We start from the raw sequence: 19,703 nt of genomic DNA, 5'->3' as shown, positions 1-19,703 counted from the left end.
TGACAAAAAACCAAAACAAAACAAAGCTGCATCAGGAATAGTACCAACTCACCAACTCACCTCATTATACCAGCCAACGATGAGCTCCAGGTTGCCCACAAACTTCCGGAAAGTTTCGTTCTCTGAGAACAGACTCTCTGCACTGTCTGGAATCTCTTTCTGTTGCTGGAAATTCAAATACTTGACTTCTCTCAGAACTGCCACCAACTAAATGACAAACGAAGATCAAAGAACATGTCAGCAGGTCATGTCAACAGCGCAGTGTTCAAGCAACAGAAATGGGCATCTGCCCTGGGATGTTTTGACAGCCGGGGGGGGATCTCAAAGTTGGTGGGAGGCAGTGTTTGCTGGCAGGACCAGGATGTTTTCACCCTGTTGGCTGATCCTGCGCCAGAAAGCACTGACATCACCCTCATGGGTGGATGACATCACCCTCATGGGTGGATGACATCACCCTCATGGGTGGATGACATCACCCTCATGGGTGGATGACATCACCCTCATGGGTGGATGACATCACCCTCATGGGTGGATGACATCACCCTCATGGGTGGATGACATCACCCTCATGGGTGGATGACATCACCCTCATGGGTGGATGACATCATCACTGCATGTGTATGACATCATTGTCATCACCATGGGTGGGTGACATTATCCTTATGGGTGGATGATGTCATCACTGTAGGTGGATGATATCATCGTCACCATGGGTGGCTGACATCATCCTAATTTTCTTATCTCTGTCCTCTCCTACCTACTACCCACAAGTGGTTTGGAGTAAGACTTCGGGTATTCACTTGTTTCCTCCCTGGAATCTAACCTTCCCTTTTCTCTCTGCTTTCACCCGGTTATGACCCGAGACCAACAACAGGGACATCCCTTCCAACAGTGCTTCTGTCCACAAAGCTATTCTCAAAGTTGAGATAGCCTCCATATTGCTGAATCCACTGGTCACATCACAGGCCTCATCTCATGGGATCGCCCAGCCGCTGGCACTCTTTCCTTCTGGGCACACAGTGTCCTCCTGGCGTCCAGGACACTAGACATTCCTGGTCACCATTATTAGTCTCTTTTGATAATCTCAAGATGTCCATGATGGGGAGCCATAGACCTTGTTCCTTCTCAATTTACCCTCAGTTGAATGAGGTGTGATGTCATCCAACATTGTAGCTGCCTTGACCAGCCAGCCCATTTGTCATCTCCACTGAATGAGGTAATGAGATGTCCAGTGTCGTGGCTACAAGTACCATCTCTGTGTGGATGGCTCCCACATTTATGTCTCCAACCCCAGCCTCTCTCGTGACTTCCAGCCTTCTGTATCCACCCGCCTACTCAGCTCCTCTCTTTGGATGTCCAGGTGACATCTCACACCCAACAAGGCTAAAGCACAGCAGCCCATCCTCCCCTGTGGCCTCTGCCCCACCTGCCCTCTTGGCCAATGGCAATTCTACCCGTCTACTCACCTGACCCCAAAACATTGGGACTGACTCCCCTCTTTCAATCACGCTCCATTTCCAACCTACTAGGAGTCTCCATGGCACTATGATCAAGTCCAGAAGCTCACCACCACCTTCAATGCTGCCCTCTGGTTCCAGCCACCACCTCCCAGCTGTCATCTCTTGCCTGGATTGTGCCAACAGGCTCCCAACTGATTTTCCTGCTCTTTCCTCCAGCCCCAGCTCCATTCAATCTACGCACCTCACAGCGTGGAGAAGGGTCCTTTACAACTAGAAATCTAATCGCAGCACACCTCTGTCTGACACCCTGCAGGGGCTGCCATCTTGCTCAAACCAAACTCCAAGTCCCTCTGTGGTCCATGGGGCCCTTCCTCGTCACCTCTCACCTCTTCTCCTACGACCTTCCCCTTTGCCCACTCCCCCGCCCCACTGGCCTCCTTGCTGCTCCTGGACTGCAGCAGGCTCTCAGGTGCCACCTGGCCTTTTCTTTACCCACATGCTCTGCTGCAAGGCTGTTCCCTCCATCTCTGCTCAGTGGCACTCTGACCTCCCACAAGTCTCTGCTCACATCTAAAATTGCACCTGCCCCTTCTACCAGCTCTATTGATCTTCTTAACCTGCCCTTCCTGCTCTTCCTTCCGCGGAACCTGTTGCACCTTCTACCGTATCATACACTTGACTCCCTCGTGAATGCTAGCTGATCATCGTCCCTGCCCTCCTGCCTGGAGGTCGACTCTAGGAGGGCAGGACAGACAGCTCTCTGACTGTCTGGCTCACTAATTTATCCCAAGCACATACATGTAGTAGGTGCTCAGTAAGTATTCGGTGAACGAAAGAATGAATGTTAGCGAGTGGGAAGATTTCCAAGGAAGAGCCGCATCTCTGGTTTCCCTGCCTTGCCACGTGCAGATTGGGCAGCTTTGGGGTTGTGCTTGTAGGAATTCGGTTCCATCCTCTGCTCATCTGAACTTTCCGGGTTTTAGCCACAGAACCCACATCCCAGAGCCCACAAGTGTGAATTCTCCCCAGTGTGCCTGCCTTGACCAGCCAGCGCATTTATCTAGATTCAGCAAAGACTTTTTCCACCCCCCCAGTTTCAAATTGACATTTCTTCTTGGGATCACATGAACGCTTATCAAGAAGGTACTCATTGAAGCTATTGTCAAAGTTGCTTCTGCTTTCCCTCATGTCTTAAATATACCCTGGACACACTTAAAAAGTAAAGCTTTAGGTTAACTGTGATATAAACATCGACCTCCATAAATCCGTGCTGAGGGAACCTTGGCAGGCCCTCCCCCCGCTCCCAAGGAGCCTTTGACGCGGTCCCCACTCCTGGCACCCACCGCTTTGCTGAAGTTGACGTGGATGAGGTTGCTAGCGGCGTCCCGCAGAATCAGCGGCTGCCCCAGGTTAAAGTGGCAGTCCTGGTCCACGCCCGCCACCCACTGCTGGTAGATCTTCTCACGGTGGCACCTCAGCAGCTCCATCATCTCGTCATACTTCTGATAAATCAGCTTGGCCTCTGCTCCAGACATGACCCTGGAATCAGAGCGGGAAGGTGAGGCCCCACTGGATATCTCCTGTGGGGTCTCTTCAGCACGTCCCATCGTTGCTGCCCGATCTGGGGTGCCGAAGCGGCCGGCCACCCAATTACTCGAGGCTCACAGACTGAATGTGCAAACAAGCAGTGGCCAGACCAAATGTTCAAATGGAACTCCAACCTGCAGTCTGCAGCCACCAGCCCAGGAGGCCAAAATAGAACCCACACAGCAACCGGCTCCCGACCGCCAGGCCTGGATGAATGACAGCCAGCCCCTCTCCAACTTTCCTTCTCCCTTCCAACCTGGGGCCAACTAGATGAAAGCAAATACGCCCCCCAAACAACCACATAAAAGGCCCCCCTCCTAGTCAGCTGCACCGGCCTCCCCAGGCCAAGCCGGGGCTCCCCTGCAGCCGTCCCTGCGTCCACCGTGAAGCCTCCCCAGCCCCTGGCTGTCCAGGAGACTCGGCCAAGTGCACGCAACAGTGGCTCAGCCAGCTGCATACACAGCCTCTTCCTGTTCCTGCCTGGGTGGTCTTCATATCTACCAGGCTGGTGGGCAAGGGTGGGGACCAGCCAGATTTCCCCTGAGCACTCCCACCGAGAAGGTGATCAGAGGAGGAGGGAGGACCAGAAGGGGTCTCTTCTGGGCTTTTGCTCTGGAAGGTAACGGTCTGGTCGACAGGAAGGGTGGTCCTGCTCGGGGTTGGGACAGTCCCTCTCGCTCTCCCGCACCATGGAGGCGGGGTGCCTGCCCCTGCCTGCCCCTGGTCAGGGCTGTGACTCACGGGTGTTCGATGTGCTTCAGGTGTTTCATGGACACCTCCAGCCTCTCCTGCAGCTCCAGGCTCCACTTGAGCTGCCCAGCCACGGGAGGCATGTTTTTGTGCATCAGGGGGATGTTCCCCTCCTCGGAGGCCGCCATCTGGGCATCGTACAAGATCTTAGCATTGTCTAGCTCAGCGTCAAACAGCTCCAGCATGACTGAATACCTGGGCGCCACCTCGGCAAGAATCAGGGGCCGCTCCATGAGGCCCCCACACATGTACAGGAGCTGAGGACAGAGGAGAAGGGGGCCTCTTCGCCACAGTCCCCTCCCCTTCCCCAGCCTGTGGCTGTGGACAAAACGGGCAGGGCCAATCTTCAGGAGTGAGAATGTGTACCTTGCCAAAACAAAACAATCCACTGGAACCTTTGTGTGTGTCAACTGGCTCAGTGGAAGCCTCTATGCTTTTCCCATTGACTTAGGCCGAGTCCCCAAATACTTGGCTTATAATCCCACAGTACAAATAAGTCCAAGGGCTACAAGAGTTTTTTCTAAGCCTAGGAAAAATCAGAATTCTGGTAAGGAAGATTTAAACAATTAAAAAATAGGCTGAGCACCATGGCTCACACCTGTTATTCCAACACTTTGAGGGGCCGAGGCAGGAGGGTCACTTGAGCCCAGGAGTTTGAGACCAGCCTGGGCAACACAGCAAAATCCTGTTTCTACAAAAAATAAAAAAAATAAAAAATAAAAAATACAAAGAATACATGAAACTAGCTGGGTCCAGTTTTTGTATTCTTTTGGGTGTGCGCTTATAGTTCCAGCTACTCAGGAGGCTGAGATGGGAGGATTACTTGAGCCCCAGGAGTCAAGGCTGCAGTGAGCCAAGATTGCACCACTGCACCCCAGCCTGGGCAACAGAGTGAGACCCTGTCTCCAGAAAAAACAAACCCAAAACAACTCCAAGTAAACAATTTTAAAACAGCCATAACGTTGCATTTATATACCTGGGCTTCTACTCTGATAAAGATAAATGAAGAAATATTTTATCCACAGGAAGCGTTCCTCTTAGGAAGAGCACTGCCGCTTCTCAGGGGCAGCTGAGGCAAGAAAACCACCATCAGGAAATGTGTTTCGCTCTGAGAAAGCTCTGGGGGTCAGACCAAGTGGGTGGGGGACCAGAGAGAGGGAAGATGACCTCACACGAAACAGGGTCCCCCAGTGCTGGGTGTGAGCGGGAAATCCGAGAGAGTTTCCCGGGGCTGCCATAACCCACGCCCAGTGGGGGCCAGACCAGCTGCGGTGAGCCTGAGTCTCAGAGACTTTCCCCAGACTTGGGTCTGAGAAAGGTGACCACTGTCCCTAGAAATGGCCGCAGGAGGAAAAACCAAAACATGACCGCGAAGAGAGGGAGATTTTTCAGGCCCCCAAGAGTACAGATTTCCCAAATGCAAGATTGCGGCTATTTTTAAGTTAATTGTGTTTTTCAAAATTGTTCAAATCTTCGTTACCCAAATTCTGATTTCTCCTGGGCTTAGAAAAAAATTGTCACCCTTGGACCTATTTGTATTGTGGGTTGTACAAATGGAGCAGCCGTGGACTCAGGCAGACATGGAAACGCTGGTGTCCTGCCAGCTACCGCCTTCCTCCATGGTCGCCTGCTGACGTATGAGGTCGCCAGTTTCATTTGTTCAAAGCATTGACATGGGGCAGTTGGAAAAAAAAATGTTCCTCTTAATGGTTTATGACTATATCCTGTAATGCAGGTAGATTGTTTTACTTGGAAGTCAGAAAAATAGAAAAAAAAAAACAAAAAACCTGAAGACCCATCATCCAGACAACCGACACACCTGTAATCCCAACACTTTGAGGGGCCGAGGCGGGAGGCATTTTTATTTTTCTCTGTCTTCCCATTTCTCTCTCCTGCTTTTCATGTTTATATAGTTTTTGGTTTAATGACTTTTGGAAAGGAAGCGAATTCTATTTTCTGCCAAAAGGAGATCATGTGGAAAATTGCTCTAGAACGTTCCTGGCTGTGTGTGAGTTGCTGATAATGAGAACTCACTCCGGAACAGGCAGGGGCTGGAAGGGACACAAGGGAGAGAAACCCCAGGGCTCTATCCTATTTAGAGCAGAGGGCTGTCAAACCAGGGGGAAAATGTTCTTAGGTCAAAGAGAAACGTGAACAGATGGCGATGGAAATGGGTTACAAGAGTTATTTCTCCCCACTGCCTCCCTCCCCTCCGCTTTTGTTTTAAATTGAGCATAAACATACGTGAAAATTTTTAAAAAGAGATCTTTCTTTTAGAGCCCAAAAGCCCCTCTTGACCCTAACAGGTGCCAGGGATGCGGGGGAAAGCCTGGGGGTGGGGTGACTGCATTTGTTCCTCGCTAGCTGCATTCTGCAGAGGTCGGGTTGGGTTTCTTCCAGGACCTCCTGCTCCTCACAGGGTAGGGGCCTAGGGCTCCCGAGGGGTCACAAAGTGGAACTCGCCAACCCAGCTCCCTCCCCACTGCCGGATCCCCTAGTGAACCCTGGGGGAGGTTCAGCCCAGACCCATACGCTGGTCCTTATCTGCTCTTCCCCTTGTGCCAAACTAGATGCAGGGGGCGGAATCTCCATGGTGGGGACAGCAAGACTCTGGGGACTCATCTGGCCCTGGCCAGCAGCGGGGAGTCACAGCACCTCCCCGTGGAGCCAGTGTTAGGGGTACAGGAGCCGCAGAAGCCAGCTGCCCGCCCGCCCGCCCAGCCCATGAGCCTGTGCCCCATCTTTAATTTTAGAGACCCAAAAGTGAGGTTTCCAAATGAAAGAATTGGCTCCATTGAGACCCTTCTGCGCTGGGCCAGTCCTGACGCTTTTGTGTTATCCTTCAGGGGCTCCACCTGGAAGGCTTATGTTAGAGCGAAACTACCTCCCAACAACATTCAGAACAACCAGCCTCCCTTGGCAAGAGCCAGTTCTGCACTGCAGGAAATACTCAGAAGCGCCTGCCCTATGCTAGGCTCAGTTCTAAGGGAACTCAAATCCAGTGCCTGCCCCTCAGGGAGTTTACCTTCTAGTCAGGAAGACAATGAACACACAGACATTAGTATACAAATGAATATGAGGGAGGGCCATTGCTGAGAAGGGACCAGTCCGGGGGCATTTGAGTGGAAGGAAGGAAGTGAGGACCCGGCAACTAGAGATGCAGCTACCTGGGGAAGAGCCTTCTGAGAAAGGGAATGTTGCCAGATTCTTTGCTTAGCCAAAGATTTTCATCAAGGTCTCCATCCTCCACCATCCCGCAGGGGATGTCTGATTACCCTAACCTGCCTCCAGCTAGAACCTTGAAGTTGGTTTAGCCAGAATCCCCCAACCCCTGATGTCCCCTCTAAGTAATTTTCTATCCATGGACCCCCACCCTGCTCCTTTGCTAGAAATTCCTACTTACCTGCAGTGTATTCAAAGTTGAGCTCCATCGCTCTCCCTATGCTTGTATCTATTGAGATGGTATAAATCGTGAGTAAGGTCTGAATCAAGTCAGCCTCATCTTGCTTTAGCAAGTATAACTGAATAATTTTTTCAACCACAGCAAGGAGGTGCTGTATTAATTTGCATTCATTGATATTTTGCCTGGAACACCAACTCGATCCAAGACTTACTTGATCCTTAATTTGTGGAGCTTCAAATTCTCATGTATTTGCATTTTTGCAAGAGGGTTCAAAAGGGCAAAGGAACGTCCTGAAGTTTGTGGGGGAGAGATCTTTGTCCTTAGCAATCTCAGCCTTGAAATCCTCCTGAAAGATGACCACCAGCCCAGGCTGCCCAGGCCAACCCAATTGCCTTCACAGTCATGGGAGCTGGTCTGGCTAAACGGTTCAGATCAGGGGCCCTGGAAGCAGTCAAGCCCAGAACTCATGGGCCTGGGAAACATAGCAAAACCCTGTCTCTACAGAAACAAAAAGTAGGCCAGGCGTGGTAACTCACACCTGTAATCCCAGCACTTTGGGAGGCTGAGGTGGGCGGATCACCTGAGGTCAGGAGTTCGAGACCAGCCCAACATGGCAAAACCCCGTCTCTAGCAAAAATAGAAAAATTAGCCAGGTGTGGTGGCATATGCCTGTAATTCCAGCTACTAGGGAGGCCGAGGCAGGAGAATCGTTTGAACCCGGGAGGCGGAGGTTGCAGTGTGCTGGGATTGTGCCACTACACTCCAGCCTGGGCAACAAGAACAAGACTCCATCTCAAAAAACAAACAAACAAACAAAAACAAAACAAAACAAAAAACAAACCCCTTAAAACTAAAAATAAATAGAGACCCCAGAGACCTGCCTTACCCCTTCTGCCATGTAAGGACCAAATGAAAAGATGGCCATCTAGGAACGGAAGTAGACCCTCACCAGACACCGAGTCTGCTGGACCTCCCAGCCTCCAGAACTGAGAGAAATGAAATGTTTGTTGTTTAAGCCACCTGGTCTACAGCAGTTTGTTATAGTAGCCTGCATGGACGAAGGCACTGTATAAATTCAGCTCAGTGGGCCAAAATCTGCATTAACTTTAGTTTTATATCAACTTTACCTCTGTAACTTTCACTCCTTTTGAGTAGTGGGAAAACTGAATCAAGAATAAATGGTCCCCTTTTTTCTTAGTGAGCATAAGAAGTATCAGTAAAATAATGCCATCTCACACTCACTTGCTCCTCTTCCTCTAAGATGTGGCAGTAAGAACCATCAGGAGCTACACTGGGTGTTCACGGCTGACTGACTCTGAGGCACAGGAGAAGGGCCCTCCCTCCCTGGACATCAGCTCTACATGGAGAGGATGAAATGGTCTCCAAGATCGTTCTCGACATGAATCCACCACCACGGTGCCAGGCTCCAGATCCGCCTGCGTCTCCACTGCATGCTTACCTTTGCGGAGGACTCGATACAGCTGCAGTCGTCAAATCCTTGGCAAAAGATCGTGGCCAGCCTCCTATCCAGGTCTTGGATTTTGATCTCAAAATCAGCATAATCACGGTCAAAATTCTAAAAGCAAATGGAAATGTCAACCTTGTAATCAGCGTGCAAAGCAAGCCAAGGGCACCCTCTCCAGCCCCTGCCCTGCTGAGAGGACTCGGGACTGAGGCGCAGCTGAATGTGCTGTTGCGGGGACTGCTCTACACAGTTTTCAAAGTGTTGGGATCACCTGGCACCTGCTTCCTCCATGTGCCCTAACCCATCACACCCCTAAGCTGGTACCGAGGCTGGTGCTGTTCTCACCGAGTCCAGTTCATCCAACCCTGCCCAAGGACCTACCGAGTCTCCAGGGTCCAAGGGATCGTATTTGCAGTCAGCAAAAACCTTCACCAGCTGAAAGACCTCATCATAGATACGGGTCACCAGGCTCCCAAGGAGGTTCCCACGCACGCCCCCAAGCTCGATTTTCTCCAGCTTCAGAAACTCAATCGCTGTTTTATAGAGTTCCTTGTGGAGGAGAAAAACACAGTCAATTCATCTTCACAACCCAACTCATGGGTCCAGTTACAAAACTAGCTCTGATCCCAGGCAGGAGGAGCTGGGGAGCAAAATGTCCCCAGGAGACACCAACCATGGGGGTGAGAGGACACCCTCTGTGTCTGTGCTGTTCTTTAAGCAAATGTTCCATCCCCTGCAGAAAGAGGGGATGGAAGGAAGGGCTCTGTGAATCATCTATGAGGTGTGAATGAGGAGGAGCTGGAGAGGATAAAGTTTGGGATCCTGTCCTGACCCTAGACTGGCCAAACCGCATCTCTAAATAAATCACACTCTGCGGGGACCTCCGTTTTCTCTGCTGTGGGAAGCGGTTGGAATGGTGCTGAAGATTTCTGATGCTCTTGCTAAGCTTTAAATTCCCCGCTACCTGGAAGACCTTCCTATGCAGAGTGCCGTGTCCCGAAGGTGATCCAAGAAGAAAGCGCTGGAATGCCTGGATGGACACACGTGTAGAAAATTCTGCTTCCTCGCAGGTGTGGCTCATGCCCCTCTCCCTGAAGCGCTCCCTGACTATTTTGGCCCATAGCAATGCATTCCTTCCCAGGGGCCCGGTCTCCCATCTGCGCCGCTTGTGTTTGCTTTAGTCACGTTCAGGCCCATCCCGTTAGCTGGTTGTGTGTGTGCAGTTCTTGTTTCCCAAATGAGGTCTCCAAGGCTCCCTGGATGCTCTTCTGTGCCCCTGCACCTACCAGGCACGGTGCAGGCAGAGTTTAGACTGGAGATCTTCCTGTGGACTTGACATCACTCCCCTAAACTGGTGCTGAGGTTGGTGCTATTCTCCCAGGTCCAGGTACCATCAGGCCACGCACCAACACCACCCCGAGGAGACAGGCACCGAGGGCCGGGAGCTCTTGGCTCTTCCACCCGACGCGGAGGACACAGACAAGCTGGCATGGCCTGTTGTCAGGGGGTGGATAGCAAAGCCATTTCCTCCACCTCCAAAGTCCCCTCCTGCCCAGAATCTTCCTTCTGATTCAGAATCAGTCATGTGGGAACCAGAGCTCCTTGGCCAGAAGTGTGACTGCGACTCTCCTCCACATTCTCCGTCTGGGAGATTTCAGGCATTAGTCCGCGCTCTGTGACTGCAATTTTGAACTCCTGAGTGGGCCTCCCTCCCCTGCCCCTCAGGAGGTGTAGATGAGAACTGGACAAGCCTCTCCCAAGCCTCTGACAATGGTGTCCACCCTAAAGTCAATGCTTTACAGTTCCAGGATGATTTTCCCCCTTTTTAAGGATGTGAGTTATATAGTTATATGTGCACAAAGTTTTTAAAAATTACACCATGCAGAAGATACAAAAGGCAAAACTTTCATGCCCTACCCGGTCTTGATCCTTCTCATCTCTTCTCTCCAGAGCCCCAGAGAAAACTGCCTTGAAGCTTTTTTTTGAAACAGGGTCTCACTTTGTCGCTCAGGCTGGACTGCAGTGGCGCAATCATGACTCACCACAGCCTCAAACTTCTGAGCTCAAGTGATCCTCCCTCCTCGGCCTGCCAGCGTTCTGGGATTACAGGTGTGAGCCACTGGGCTGGGCCATGCAGCATTTTTAAGTTTTTATCTGCTGTGCGTCACTCCGTGTATCCACATGGTGCTTGCACCGGGGCCTTCATAAGTCTCCATTTGTAATAACTGAGTCCCACTAAGTGACTGCTCTTGGCCCCCAGGCGTCCTGAACGTGGGGGTTTAACTTATCAGTAACCTGCTCATGACAGGATGCACGAGATAAGGGGAGAAGCACCCGAAGTGGGTCATTTTTATTCTTGGCTAACAGCTCCGGCCACAGTGGATGCTGCCACAAAGCCTTGGTTTCCCCATAACAGATGTTTGGGCCTGACTTATTTTCTGCCTGGGGGATTATTGGCAAGGGGGGTAGGGATGGACGCTGCAGGTGTCCTAGGGTAGGAGCAGTCTGGGAAGTGGAGATCAAGATGCACCAAATTCTGTTTTTACCTCAATGGTCTGGATGCGGCGGAAGAAGGAATTCATCCTGGAAAAGGCAAGAGAAGAAGGGAATTCCCAAGGCACGGGCTCTTTGTCCTTAAAGGAGAGAAAGAGAGATGAGGCTGCGTTTGCTTCAAATGTCCCAAGTTTATCAAATATCGGGGCCCATATGAACTCGCTCTTGTCTCGCCTTGGCCCTCGCCCTGCAAGGAAGGGGTACCTTAAAGAAAAGCTTCATGTTCACGCAGCAGAAGTCATATGTCTGGTAGAGCTCCTTCAGCACGTTCACAGCCAGGGAGATGCCGCTCAGGACTTCCTCGATTTCGCCTTGCAGGCCCTTCAGCACCTCTTCCGGGCTCAGGAAGGTTCGCGTCTGGGCAAAAGAGAAGACAGACATCTAAAGCTCCGACAGGCCATTTGGGGTGATGTCCAGGCACGCCGCCTGCAGGACCTGTGATCTGTTCTGACATATGGATATCCGAAATAACCCCTCCTATCTGCCCACTGCTGGGCCATTTTTAGGGGACCGAGCTGCTTCCCCTCCTCGGCCCCTCATCCTTTGCCAAGGCTGCAGCATAAATGGGTGGGGGTCGCAGATGATGAGAGGCCCTCCAGGGACAGGGGACCCCGGTGCCGTTCTGGTCCTGCAGACGGGGCCACAGCATGGTTTTAATATATGGAGGTGGCCCAGGGATACAGCCCTTCAGCTCGAACGCCATGGCTGGCTAGCAGGTGCTTATGAATGGGAAGAAGGAAAAGAAGTCTCTGCTAAGGGAGACGGAAGGTGGTTTGATGTGGGATTAGAGAAACCCACAAAGCACTAGATGGGTCTTGGGGTACGGGGACTCTCAGGGCAGACCTCCTGCTCTGTCCCCGTCTTCCCTTTTCCCTCAGTACCCTCCCCTAGAAGAACTCTAGGTAGCCTTCAGGAGGGCTCCATCTCAGCTCGGGGCCTGAAAAGGCTTGTGCTGACATCTTGGCCTGCTTTCAAACCGCTGGGGAACACGGGCAGCAGGAAAACAGTGAACCGGGGAGGGGACCCAGCCAGGAGGGGAGGGAGGGGACCCAGGGGCCAGAGGAGGGTTACCATCTCGATGATTTGGTTGCAGAACTCCTGCAGGATGACGATGATCCTGGCAGGTGTGTTATAGTACTCAGAGGTGGCCCAGATGAAGCAGATGGTGTCCAGCACCTTGGCAATGAAGGTGGGGAGCTGGGGGGAGACAGGCCCAGGCACACTGGAGGGGACTGGCCGCTGCACCTTATCCCGGCATCCCAGCCCTTCCCTTCCCATGGCTCTCACTGGGTATCCAGCAGAGGGTTCCCAAAGAGGAGGGGAGAGGCAACTCCCTAGGCCCACACATCTGATGGCAGCCAAGAAACCCACGGCCCCACATGCCTTGAAGAAACAAGACCCAGGCCGGGCGTGGTGGCTCACGCCTGTAATCCCAGCACTTTGGGAGGCCGAGGTGGGCGGATCATGAGGTCAGGAGATGGAGACCATCCTGGCCAACATAATGAAACCCCATCTCTACTAAAAATACAAAAATTAGCCGGGCATGGTGGCACATGCCTGTAATCCCAGCTACTCGGGAGGCAGAGGCAGGAGAATCCCTTGAACCAGGGAGTTGGAGGTTGCAGTGAGCTGAGATCACGCCACAGCACTCCAGCCTGGTGACACAGCGAGACTCCCTCTCAAAAAAAAAAAAGAGAAAAGAAACAAGACCCTCCCCACCAAAGCCGGCTGTCCCTTGCCAGCGCACCATCGTGAAGTCGGCTTGTTCTATCTCCTCCAGCAGGATCCGTAGGGGCTTCAAATAGAGCACGATGTCGTTGGCTTCCTTCAGCCCTGCACAGAACAAGAACAAGTGCCCACCGGTAAGAGAGCAGAAATTGCTCAGAAACGATGCGGGTGTGGCTCCATGTGCTGAGACCTGCTCCTTCAGGAAATGGGGCCTTTCTCAAGTGGAGGGGGCTGAGAAAGCTGCTTGCAGAGGGAGGCCAACGTCCTAGGGCTGGTGACAGGTCTGACCCAGCCCTTCCCAGGAGGCACAAACAGCTTCGTGCAGAACTCACGGCAGGGTCACAGGCTCACCTTCAGTGACGTTGGTGTAAATGTTTTGCAGGGCTGGCCAGTAGCAGCTTTTGGCTTTCTCTAGGATCTCAACAATCTTGTTCACTTTGGGTCTGTTTAGCTGAGAAGGGGAGTGAAGATCCACCTTTCACTGACCTGGAAGGCCCTAAGGCGAGGCCAACCTGACCTTGTGGCTGGCTGGAGCTGCAGAATTTACGCAGGTCATCAGAGCCCTCAGGACTCTCCTGGGAGGTTGGCACTGGGAGGCGGAGAGCTCGGCCCGGTCGCCCAGCTGGGACGAGGCTGCAGCCCCACAGGAGACAGGAGGCCGTACCTGCTCATGGATGCACTTGAGGTTCAGCAGCCGAGCGTCCCAGAACTCGAACTCCACTTGGGGCAGGGGGTGCAGCCCATCCAGCAGCGCCTGGGCTGAGTCTTTGCTCAGCACATCCCGGATCTGGTGGGACCAGTCGATGATGGTGGTTTCGATGGCATGCAGGAGCAAGTTGTCCAGTGAAGAGGGGATCCTGCCCAGTGGAAGGTTGGGGCATTGTTCTCATGGCAACACACACGTGGGTCCCACCAAGCTCTCCCATGAATCCTTCTGCCCACCAATCCCAAACCACCAGCAGCAGCACTGTCTGGTCTCATGTCCCTGGTGCCTCCAGCCACCTTGGGGAGGCTAAAGAAGTTCCCAAGACTCCCAGCTAGGAAGAGAGCCCAGGGAAATAATGGGTGTGGTCAGAGATACCAGGGCCTGGAGGCGCTCACCTCCAAGGAAGAGGGAGAGAATTAAGTAAACCCTATTTAAACCCTATTCAAGATGGCTCTCCTGGTGTCACCACCGGACATGGTGCTTGGGGCTTTGTGAATGATCAGTGGAGGACTTGCCCACGTGAGGCAAAATACGGAACTAATTGTCACGAGGGTCTCACATATCAAGGCGGTTGCAAATTGTGGCAAGGCAGGTGCGAGGGGACACCTTGGAGTCCCTTGGGCTTCCCAGGGCCTCTGGGGCACCGCAGCCTCTACACAGACTTGCGTGTACCTGCCGAGAGTCCCTCCCACTCCCACTCACTGACCCTGTCCCGCATCTTAAAGCTGCGCCTCCTGTTTCCTGGCCATGCTGACAGGTGGGACACCTTCTGCTTGCTGGGTGGTGACTGGACTGGCACACATGCGTGACCCGGGGGGGTGTGGGGTGCAGGTGCCAGAGCCCCAGGAGCTGCAGAGCCTGCTCCCTCCCTGCCCTGGTTTCATCTTCCTCAGTCTCAGCACCACCTAATGCACCATCTTGCCCTGCATTTCCCTGGCTTTAACATGTGAAGCCACTCTGCAGGGTAACAACGGGTCGGGGTGGGGTGGGGTGGAGGGTGGGGTGGGGTGGAGGGTGGGGGGTGGGGGTCAAGCATGTGCCACTTCCCCACCCAGCGGCAGCCGGAAGCAGCCGGGCCCACACACCTCTCCATGGACTCCAGCGTGCCATCCAGGCTGCCCAGGTGCTCCGGGATGGGCAGCAAGGTTTTGCCTTTGATCTTGCCGCTCATCACAAACATTTCATTCTTCAGCCTGTGGACCTGCTTCACAATGTCTTCTGAGACCACCTGTGGCCATCCAGCCATGTTCTCACTTTGGTTTAACAGAGAAGAGAGGACCTAAAAGGAAACACTTCTGTGGTTCCGCCCCCTGTGCCTTCACCAGCTCGGCAACTGCACAGAGCCAGGTCCCCGGGGGTTCCAAAGACCCAGTGTCTGGAGCCCTGGGAAAACAGGGTCCTGCACAGAGCCAGGTCCCCGGGGGGTTCCAAAGACCCGGTGTCTGGAGCCCTGGGGAAACTGGGTCCTTCTTCCAGAAGGAGGTGGGGCCGGTCATGGAGTTTATACCAGCTGCCCTGTCCTGGTGGCGCCAAAGCCATCCCCAAGCTCTTGCACCCATAGCACACACTCCTTGCTAAAAGCCTAGGAGGACTGTGATGGGTCAAACTGTGTCCCCCAAATCCATCTGCTGAAGCCCTAACTCCCAGCACCTCAGAATGTGACTATTTGGAGATACGGTCTTTAAAGAGGTGAGTAAGGGCTGGGGGCGGTAGCTCATACCTGTAAATCCTAGCACTTAGGGAGGCCAAGGCAGGTACATCACCTGAGGTCAAGAGTTTGAGACCAGCCTGGCCAACATGGTGAAACCTCGTCTCTACTGAAAATATAAAAATTAGCCAGGCATGGTGGCACGTGCCTATAATCCCAGCTATTTGGGAGGATGAGGCAAGAGAATCATTTGAACCTGGGAGGCGGAGGTTGCAGTGAGCTGAGATCACCACCATTGCCCTCCAGACTGGACAACAGAGCAAAAATACTGTCAAAAAAAAAAAAAAAAAAAAAAAAAAAAAGAGGTGAGTAATTAAAATCAGATTACTAGGGTGGGCCCTAGTCTGACAGGTGTCCTTACGAGGAGGGGAGATTAGACATGCACAGAAGGCCGCCCACATGAGAACCCAGGGAGAAGACGTCCATTTGCAAGTCAAGGAGAGAGGCCTTGGGGAAAACCAACCCCGCCGACACCTTCAACTTCAACCTCCAGCCTCCAGGACTGTGAGAAAATGTCTGGTGTACAAGCGAAGCACACAGGCCCATGTGCTGCAGATGAGAAGAGTGATGACCAGGAAGGATAAGGCACCCCCATTCTGGAGGTCCGAATCCCCAAAGTGTGTCCCCCCCCCCACCAACACAGCACCCACCAAGGGGGACAGCAGAGGGACACATAAAATGACACTCCATTTTTTCCCCTTTCTTAACTCAAAGTCTCAAAATTGGAGAAACCTATCTGCCAGTACTCAGTCCCCACCTTCCCAGGCCATGGGCAGCAACCGTACCCAGCACAGCATGGCAGTCTCAATGCTGTCCAGAGAGAACAAGGGGATGCGCGGGGCTTCTCAGACTTCAAGGGCACGAGCACCACCTGGAGGTCTTGTTAGACAGCAGGTCTGTGGCCGGGCATGGTGGCTCACGCCTATAATCCCAACAGTTTGGGAGGTTGAGGCAGGAGGATCGCTTGAGCCCAGGAGTCTTGAGACCAGCCTGGGCAACAAGCTATTTTTTGGTGAGACCTCATTTCTTACCAAAAAATACGAAAATTAGCCAGGTGTGGTGGTGCATGCCTGTGGTCCCAGCTACTCAGGAGGCTGAGGCTGGAGGATTGGTTGAGCTTAGGAGGTTGAGGCTGCAGTGAGCTGTGCTCCCACCACTGCACTCCAGCCTGGGAAGCAGAGTGAGACCCTGTCTCCAAAAAAAAAAAAAAAATTTAAAAACCAAAAGCAAGCAGGTCTGTCTCAGCAGGTCAGGGTGGACGGGGCCCGAGTGCCTGCATTTCCAATCCCTCCCCGGCTCTGCAGCTGCTGCTGGCCCAGGGACTCCAGGCTGAGCAGCAGGACTCAAGGCCGCTCCCGAGAAGTCGGCCGTGCTCGACACCCCGGATGGCAGCCTGGACGCACTCACCTCCTCCACCACCGCGATCAGCTGGTCCACGGGCGTGGGGCTGATGTCGCCGTAAAGGAGCCGGGCCCTGTAGTTGTCCTTGTTGATGTTCTCGGGCTTTGTCTTGATGAAGTAAACCGCCTTGGACTTGAGGGACTGGGGGAAGCCCAGGCAGGGTATGATCATGCCGGCTGCATTGAGCGTCAGCACCAGCACCTGGACGTCGGGCTTTTCAAAGAACTCTGTGAACAGGGCCACGTTCTCCTCGGCGCCTATCAGCTTGCTCCACTTGTCCGGCTTGAACTTCAGGACGATGGAAGCAACTTCCTCCAGATACTCTAGTCTGACGTCCAGGGCCATTGTCATCTTGGCCTTTCCTTACACTGTGGTATCTGTTAAGAGTGCAAGAAACAGGTACGAACTGTCTCCCGGGCTCCCCAATTTCCCACCCATCCCTGGGACCGCAGGAAATCTGTTTCCACTGGAACAGGAACAAAAGAGTTGGTCGGGAGTGTGCGGTTTTTAGCTGTGGATGGGTTGGGGTGGGGGTGCTTTAGCCGGCGCTGGCACCTGCCCCGGCTCCGCCATGGGGGGTGCCCCGGGAGTGAGGCTGCCCAAAAGTGGTGTGTGCTTACACTCCTGTGACCATAAAGTTCAGAGGATGGGAAAGATAGAGATGAATGCTGGAGAAAAAGAGAAAAGGAAATGGCTGCAACCAGACAGTGTGAAGGGGATGGGGTAGGAAAAGGCAGAACGAGAGGCTGGAGGGTCAGGTTGAAAGGTCCCGGGAAAGCAATAAAAGACATTGCAGCCCCAGAGTATGTGCGAAACGCAAGAAGGAAGCAAACCCCACGTGCAGGCAGTGAGGCTCAGTGCTCAGTCTTAGCCCCAGCCGTGGTGCACCTTAACTTTCACTCTGCTCTGCACCCTCCCTTTCTCCCTCCAGCCCCCAGCGTGCGCCCCTAAAAGAATCGAGCTGCAAATTCCTGACAGACCCCTCGCAAGCTGCTCGGATGCTCGGGGGGTAGGATTAACCAGAGAGTTGGGGGGAAGGGATCCCCTTAAAGAACACCCTGAAGTCCCAGTTTAGGCAAGTGAGGTACTTACAGAATTTAAAGACACACCCAAACAGTCATCAAGAGAAAAGGCATGTCAATATTTTTAAACATCAAAATGAGTGCAAACAAATTTATGATGAACAAAATATCAAAGTTTCAAATAAAGACAGGCTCTGGCAAGAGGCCTGGGTTGGGGGCCTTGGAGGCGAGTTCTGCAAGGGCAGGGTTGAATGCAAAGGGTTGCCTGATGCTGTGTTTTCATCACAATCTGGGAGGTATGCAGCTCCTGAATTTCAAGGGAAACCCTAGGGCACTCAGCGCTCTGGGTGTCCGTGGGCTGGGGCTGGCCTGCTCCAGACCTGGCAGCTGCTGAAAAGCATCAGCGTGGACAGATGACGTTGGAAGCACTCACAAAATCTGCCTTTTGGTTTGACCCAAGCTATTGCTTTTAAGTTTGTAACAGCCCACAGTTCCCCAAAAGACACGTAATACCACGGAACAGGTTGTATTTCACCCTGGCCACTATATATCGGCAAAACAACTATATGATGGGAAGCAGTAGTGGATAGCATTTGGATGCTATTCACATGGTCTGAGATTTATTCAAGGCTCCAAACATCTCTGAGAGGACTTGGGGAATATTTGGCCAGCAAATGGCAGAAACATGGCGGTCCACGAGCAAAGCCACCGGATTCAGGCACATCTGTGAAAGAAAAAGGGGACACCACCAGGCAAGTAGGAGGAGCACCACGTGGCATTTATGGAGATGACTCGTTCACCAGGTTCCCACAGGGCTTTCAGCATGCTGCTGAATTAATCTCCACCCGGGATCTCCGAGACCCGGGGAGGCGTCACGTCCTCATTTCCTAGGGGGATCAGGAACTCAGGGGAGCCCGAGTCCTGGAAGGTTCCTGATTGGAAGTCTTGCCAAGCTGGTCAGGTGACTGGACCGGAGGGAAACATCCTCTGGTTTACTGATTTTGTGGATTTGGGCTTTCACAAAATCATCTTTTCTTCCAAGAACGGCATGGGGTGGGCTGCCTCCCAAGCCATAACATGTGTGGGCTGAGGGGCCCCTACACCCCGCAAGTTTCTTGCACGATCGGAAGGTCTCATCTCAGGCTCCCACCCAGCCGTTTCCTGGGCTGAAGGCCAGGAGGTCCCAGTTAACAATAGGGTTGTCCCAGGCCATGCTTCCGGAGGGGCAGAGACGGCTTCTCTGGGAGGTGGCCCATGCCCCAGGCCTTCCAGGACTCCACAGGAGGAAGCTGGGGCTAGGGGCTTCCAGGAGAAGCCAGGGGGCTGAGGCAAGGCCTTCCCAGGAGCAGGGAAGTGTCTGGAGCCCTGGAAGAGGTCAGGCTGGTACGTGGCAGCCAGCCTCGGGGGCCCAGAGCCATGAACAGCTCCCGGTGGCAAGCAGAGCCACTTCTGGGGTAAGTGGAGGGTCTGCTGTCTGCCAGGGCCTAGGTCCCACCTCCATCCTCTGAAGGCCTCCCTGCTCCCTCCACCTTGGCCTCCGACTCCCCCAGCATGGTTGAAGGGCGCTCACCAGCTGAAGGCAAACAGCTTCTCCGGCAAACTGATGAGCAACTCTTTCCCAAACCAGGAAAGAAAATGGCTCCCTTCCCTCGAGGGGCTCCAACTGCCACAGAACTCCTGGAAGTCTCCTCAGGGTACCTGGGGCTTCTGGAACCTTCCCCTTGAAACCCAAGTAACCAATGATAGCGCAGCAAATGAGGAACCAACCGTCACCCCACAGTGGAAAGGCTCTTAGATTATCATTTTGAGGGGAGGTTGGAGGGGGGACAGGGTCGCGCTCTGTTACCCAGGCTGGAGTGCAGTGGTACAATCATAGCTCACTGCAGCCTCAAACTCCTGGGCTTACGTGATCCCCCCACC

General features: G+C 53.2%; 1 protein-coding gene across 1 annotated transcript in view; it reads right to left on the bottom strand.

The window, feature by feature from the left end:
* Positions 1–19,463, bottom strand: part of DNAH17 (dynein axonemal heavy chain 17) — a 155,801-nt gene extending 136,338 nt beyond the window's left edge. The window contains exons 1-14 of the mRNA XM_055388775.2: positions 19,354–19,463; positions 16,768–17,138; positions 14,738–14,931; positions 13,611–13,803; positions 13,298–13,397; positions 12,966–13,051; positions 12,290–12,415; positions 11,423–11,575; positions 11,212–11,298; positions 9,047–9,214; positions 8,660–8,776; positions 3,789–4,054; positions 2,804–2,999; positions 61–207 (exon numbers count right to left, since the gene is read on the bottom strand). Coding sequence (XP_055244750.2) covers positions 61–207; positions 2,804–2,999; positions 3,789–4,054; positions 8,660–8,776; positions 9,047–9,214; positions 11,212–11,298; positions 11,423–11,575; positions 12,290–12,415; positions 12,966–13,051; positions 13,298–13,397; positions 13,611–13,803; positions 14,738–14,931; positions 16,768–17,112 — 2,178 coding nt within the window. The 5' untranslated portion in view covers positions 17,113–17,138; positions 19,354–19,463. The remainder of the gene's footprint in view (positions 1–60; positions 208–2,803; positions 3,000–3,788; positions 4,055–8,659; positions 8,777–9,046; positions 9,215–11,211; positions 11,299–11,422; positions 11,576–12,289; positions 12,416–12,965; positions 13,052–13,297; positions 13,398–13,610; positions 13,804–14,737; positions 14,932–16,767; positions 17,139–19,353) is intronic.
* Between the last annotated feature and the right edge of the window lie 240 nt (positions 19,464–19,703).

The sequence above is a fragment of the Gorilla gorilla genome, chromosome 4 (assembly GCF_029281585.2).
Source record: "Gorilla gorilla gorilla isolate KB3781 chromosome 4, NHGRI_mGorGor1-v2.1_pri, whole genome shotgun sequence".
Lineage (NCBI taxonomy): Eukaryota > Metazoa > Chordata > Mammalia > Primates > Hominidae > Gorilla > Gorilla gorilla.
The sequence above is the reverse complement of the archived record's forward strand: the minus strand, read 5'-3'. Positions and strand labels throughout refer to the sequence as shown.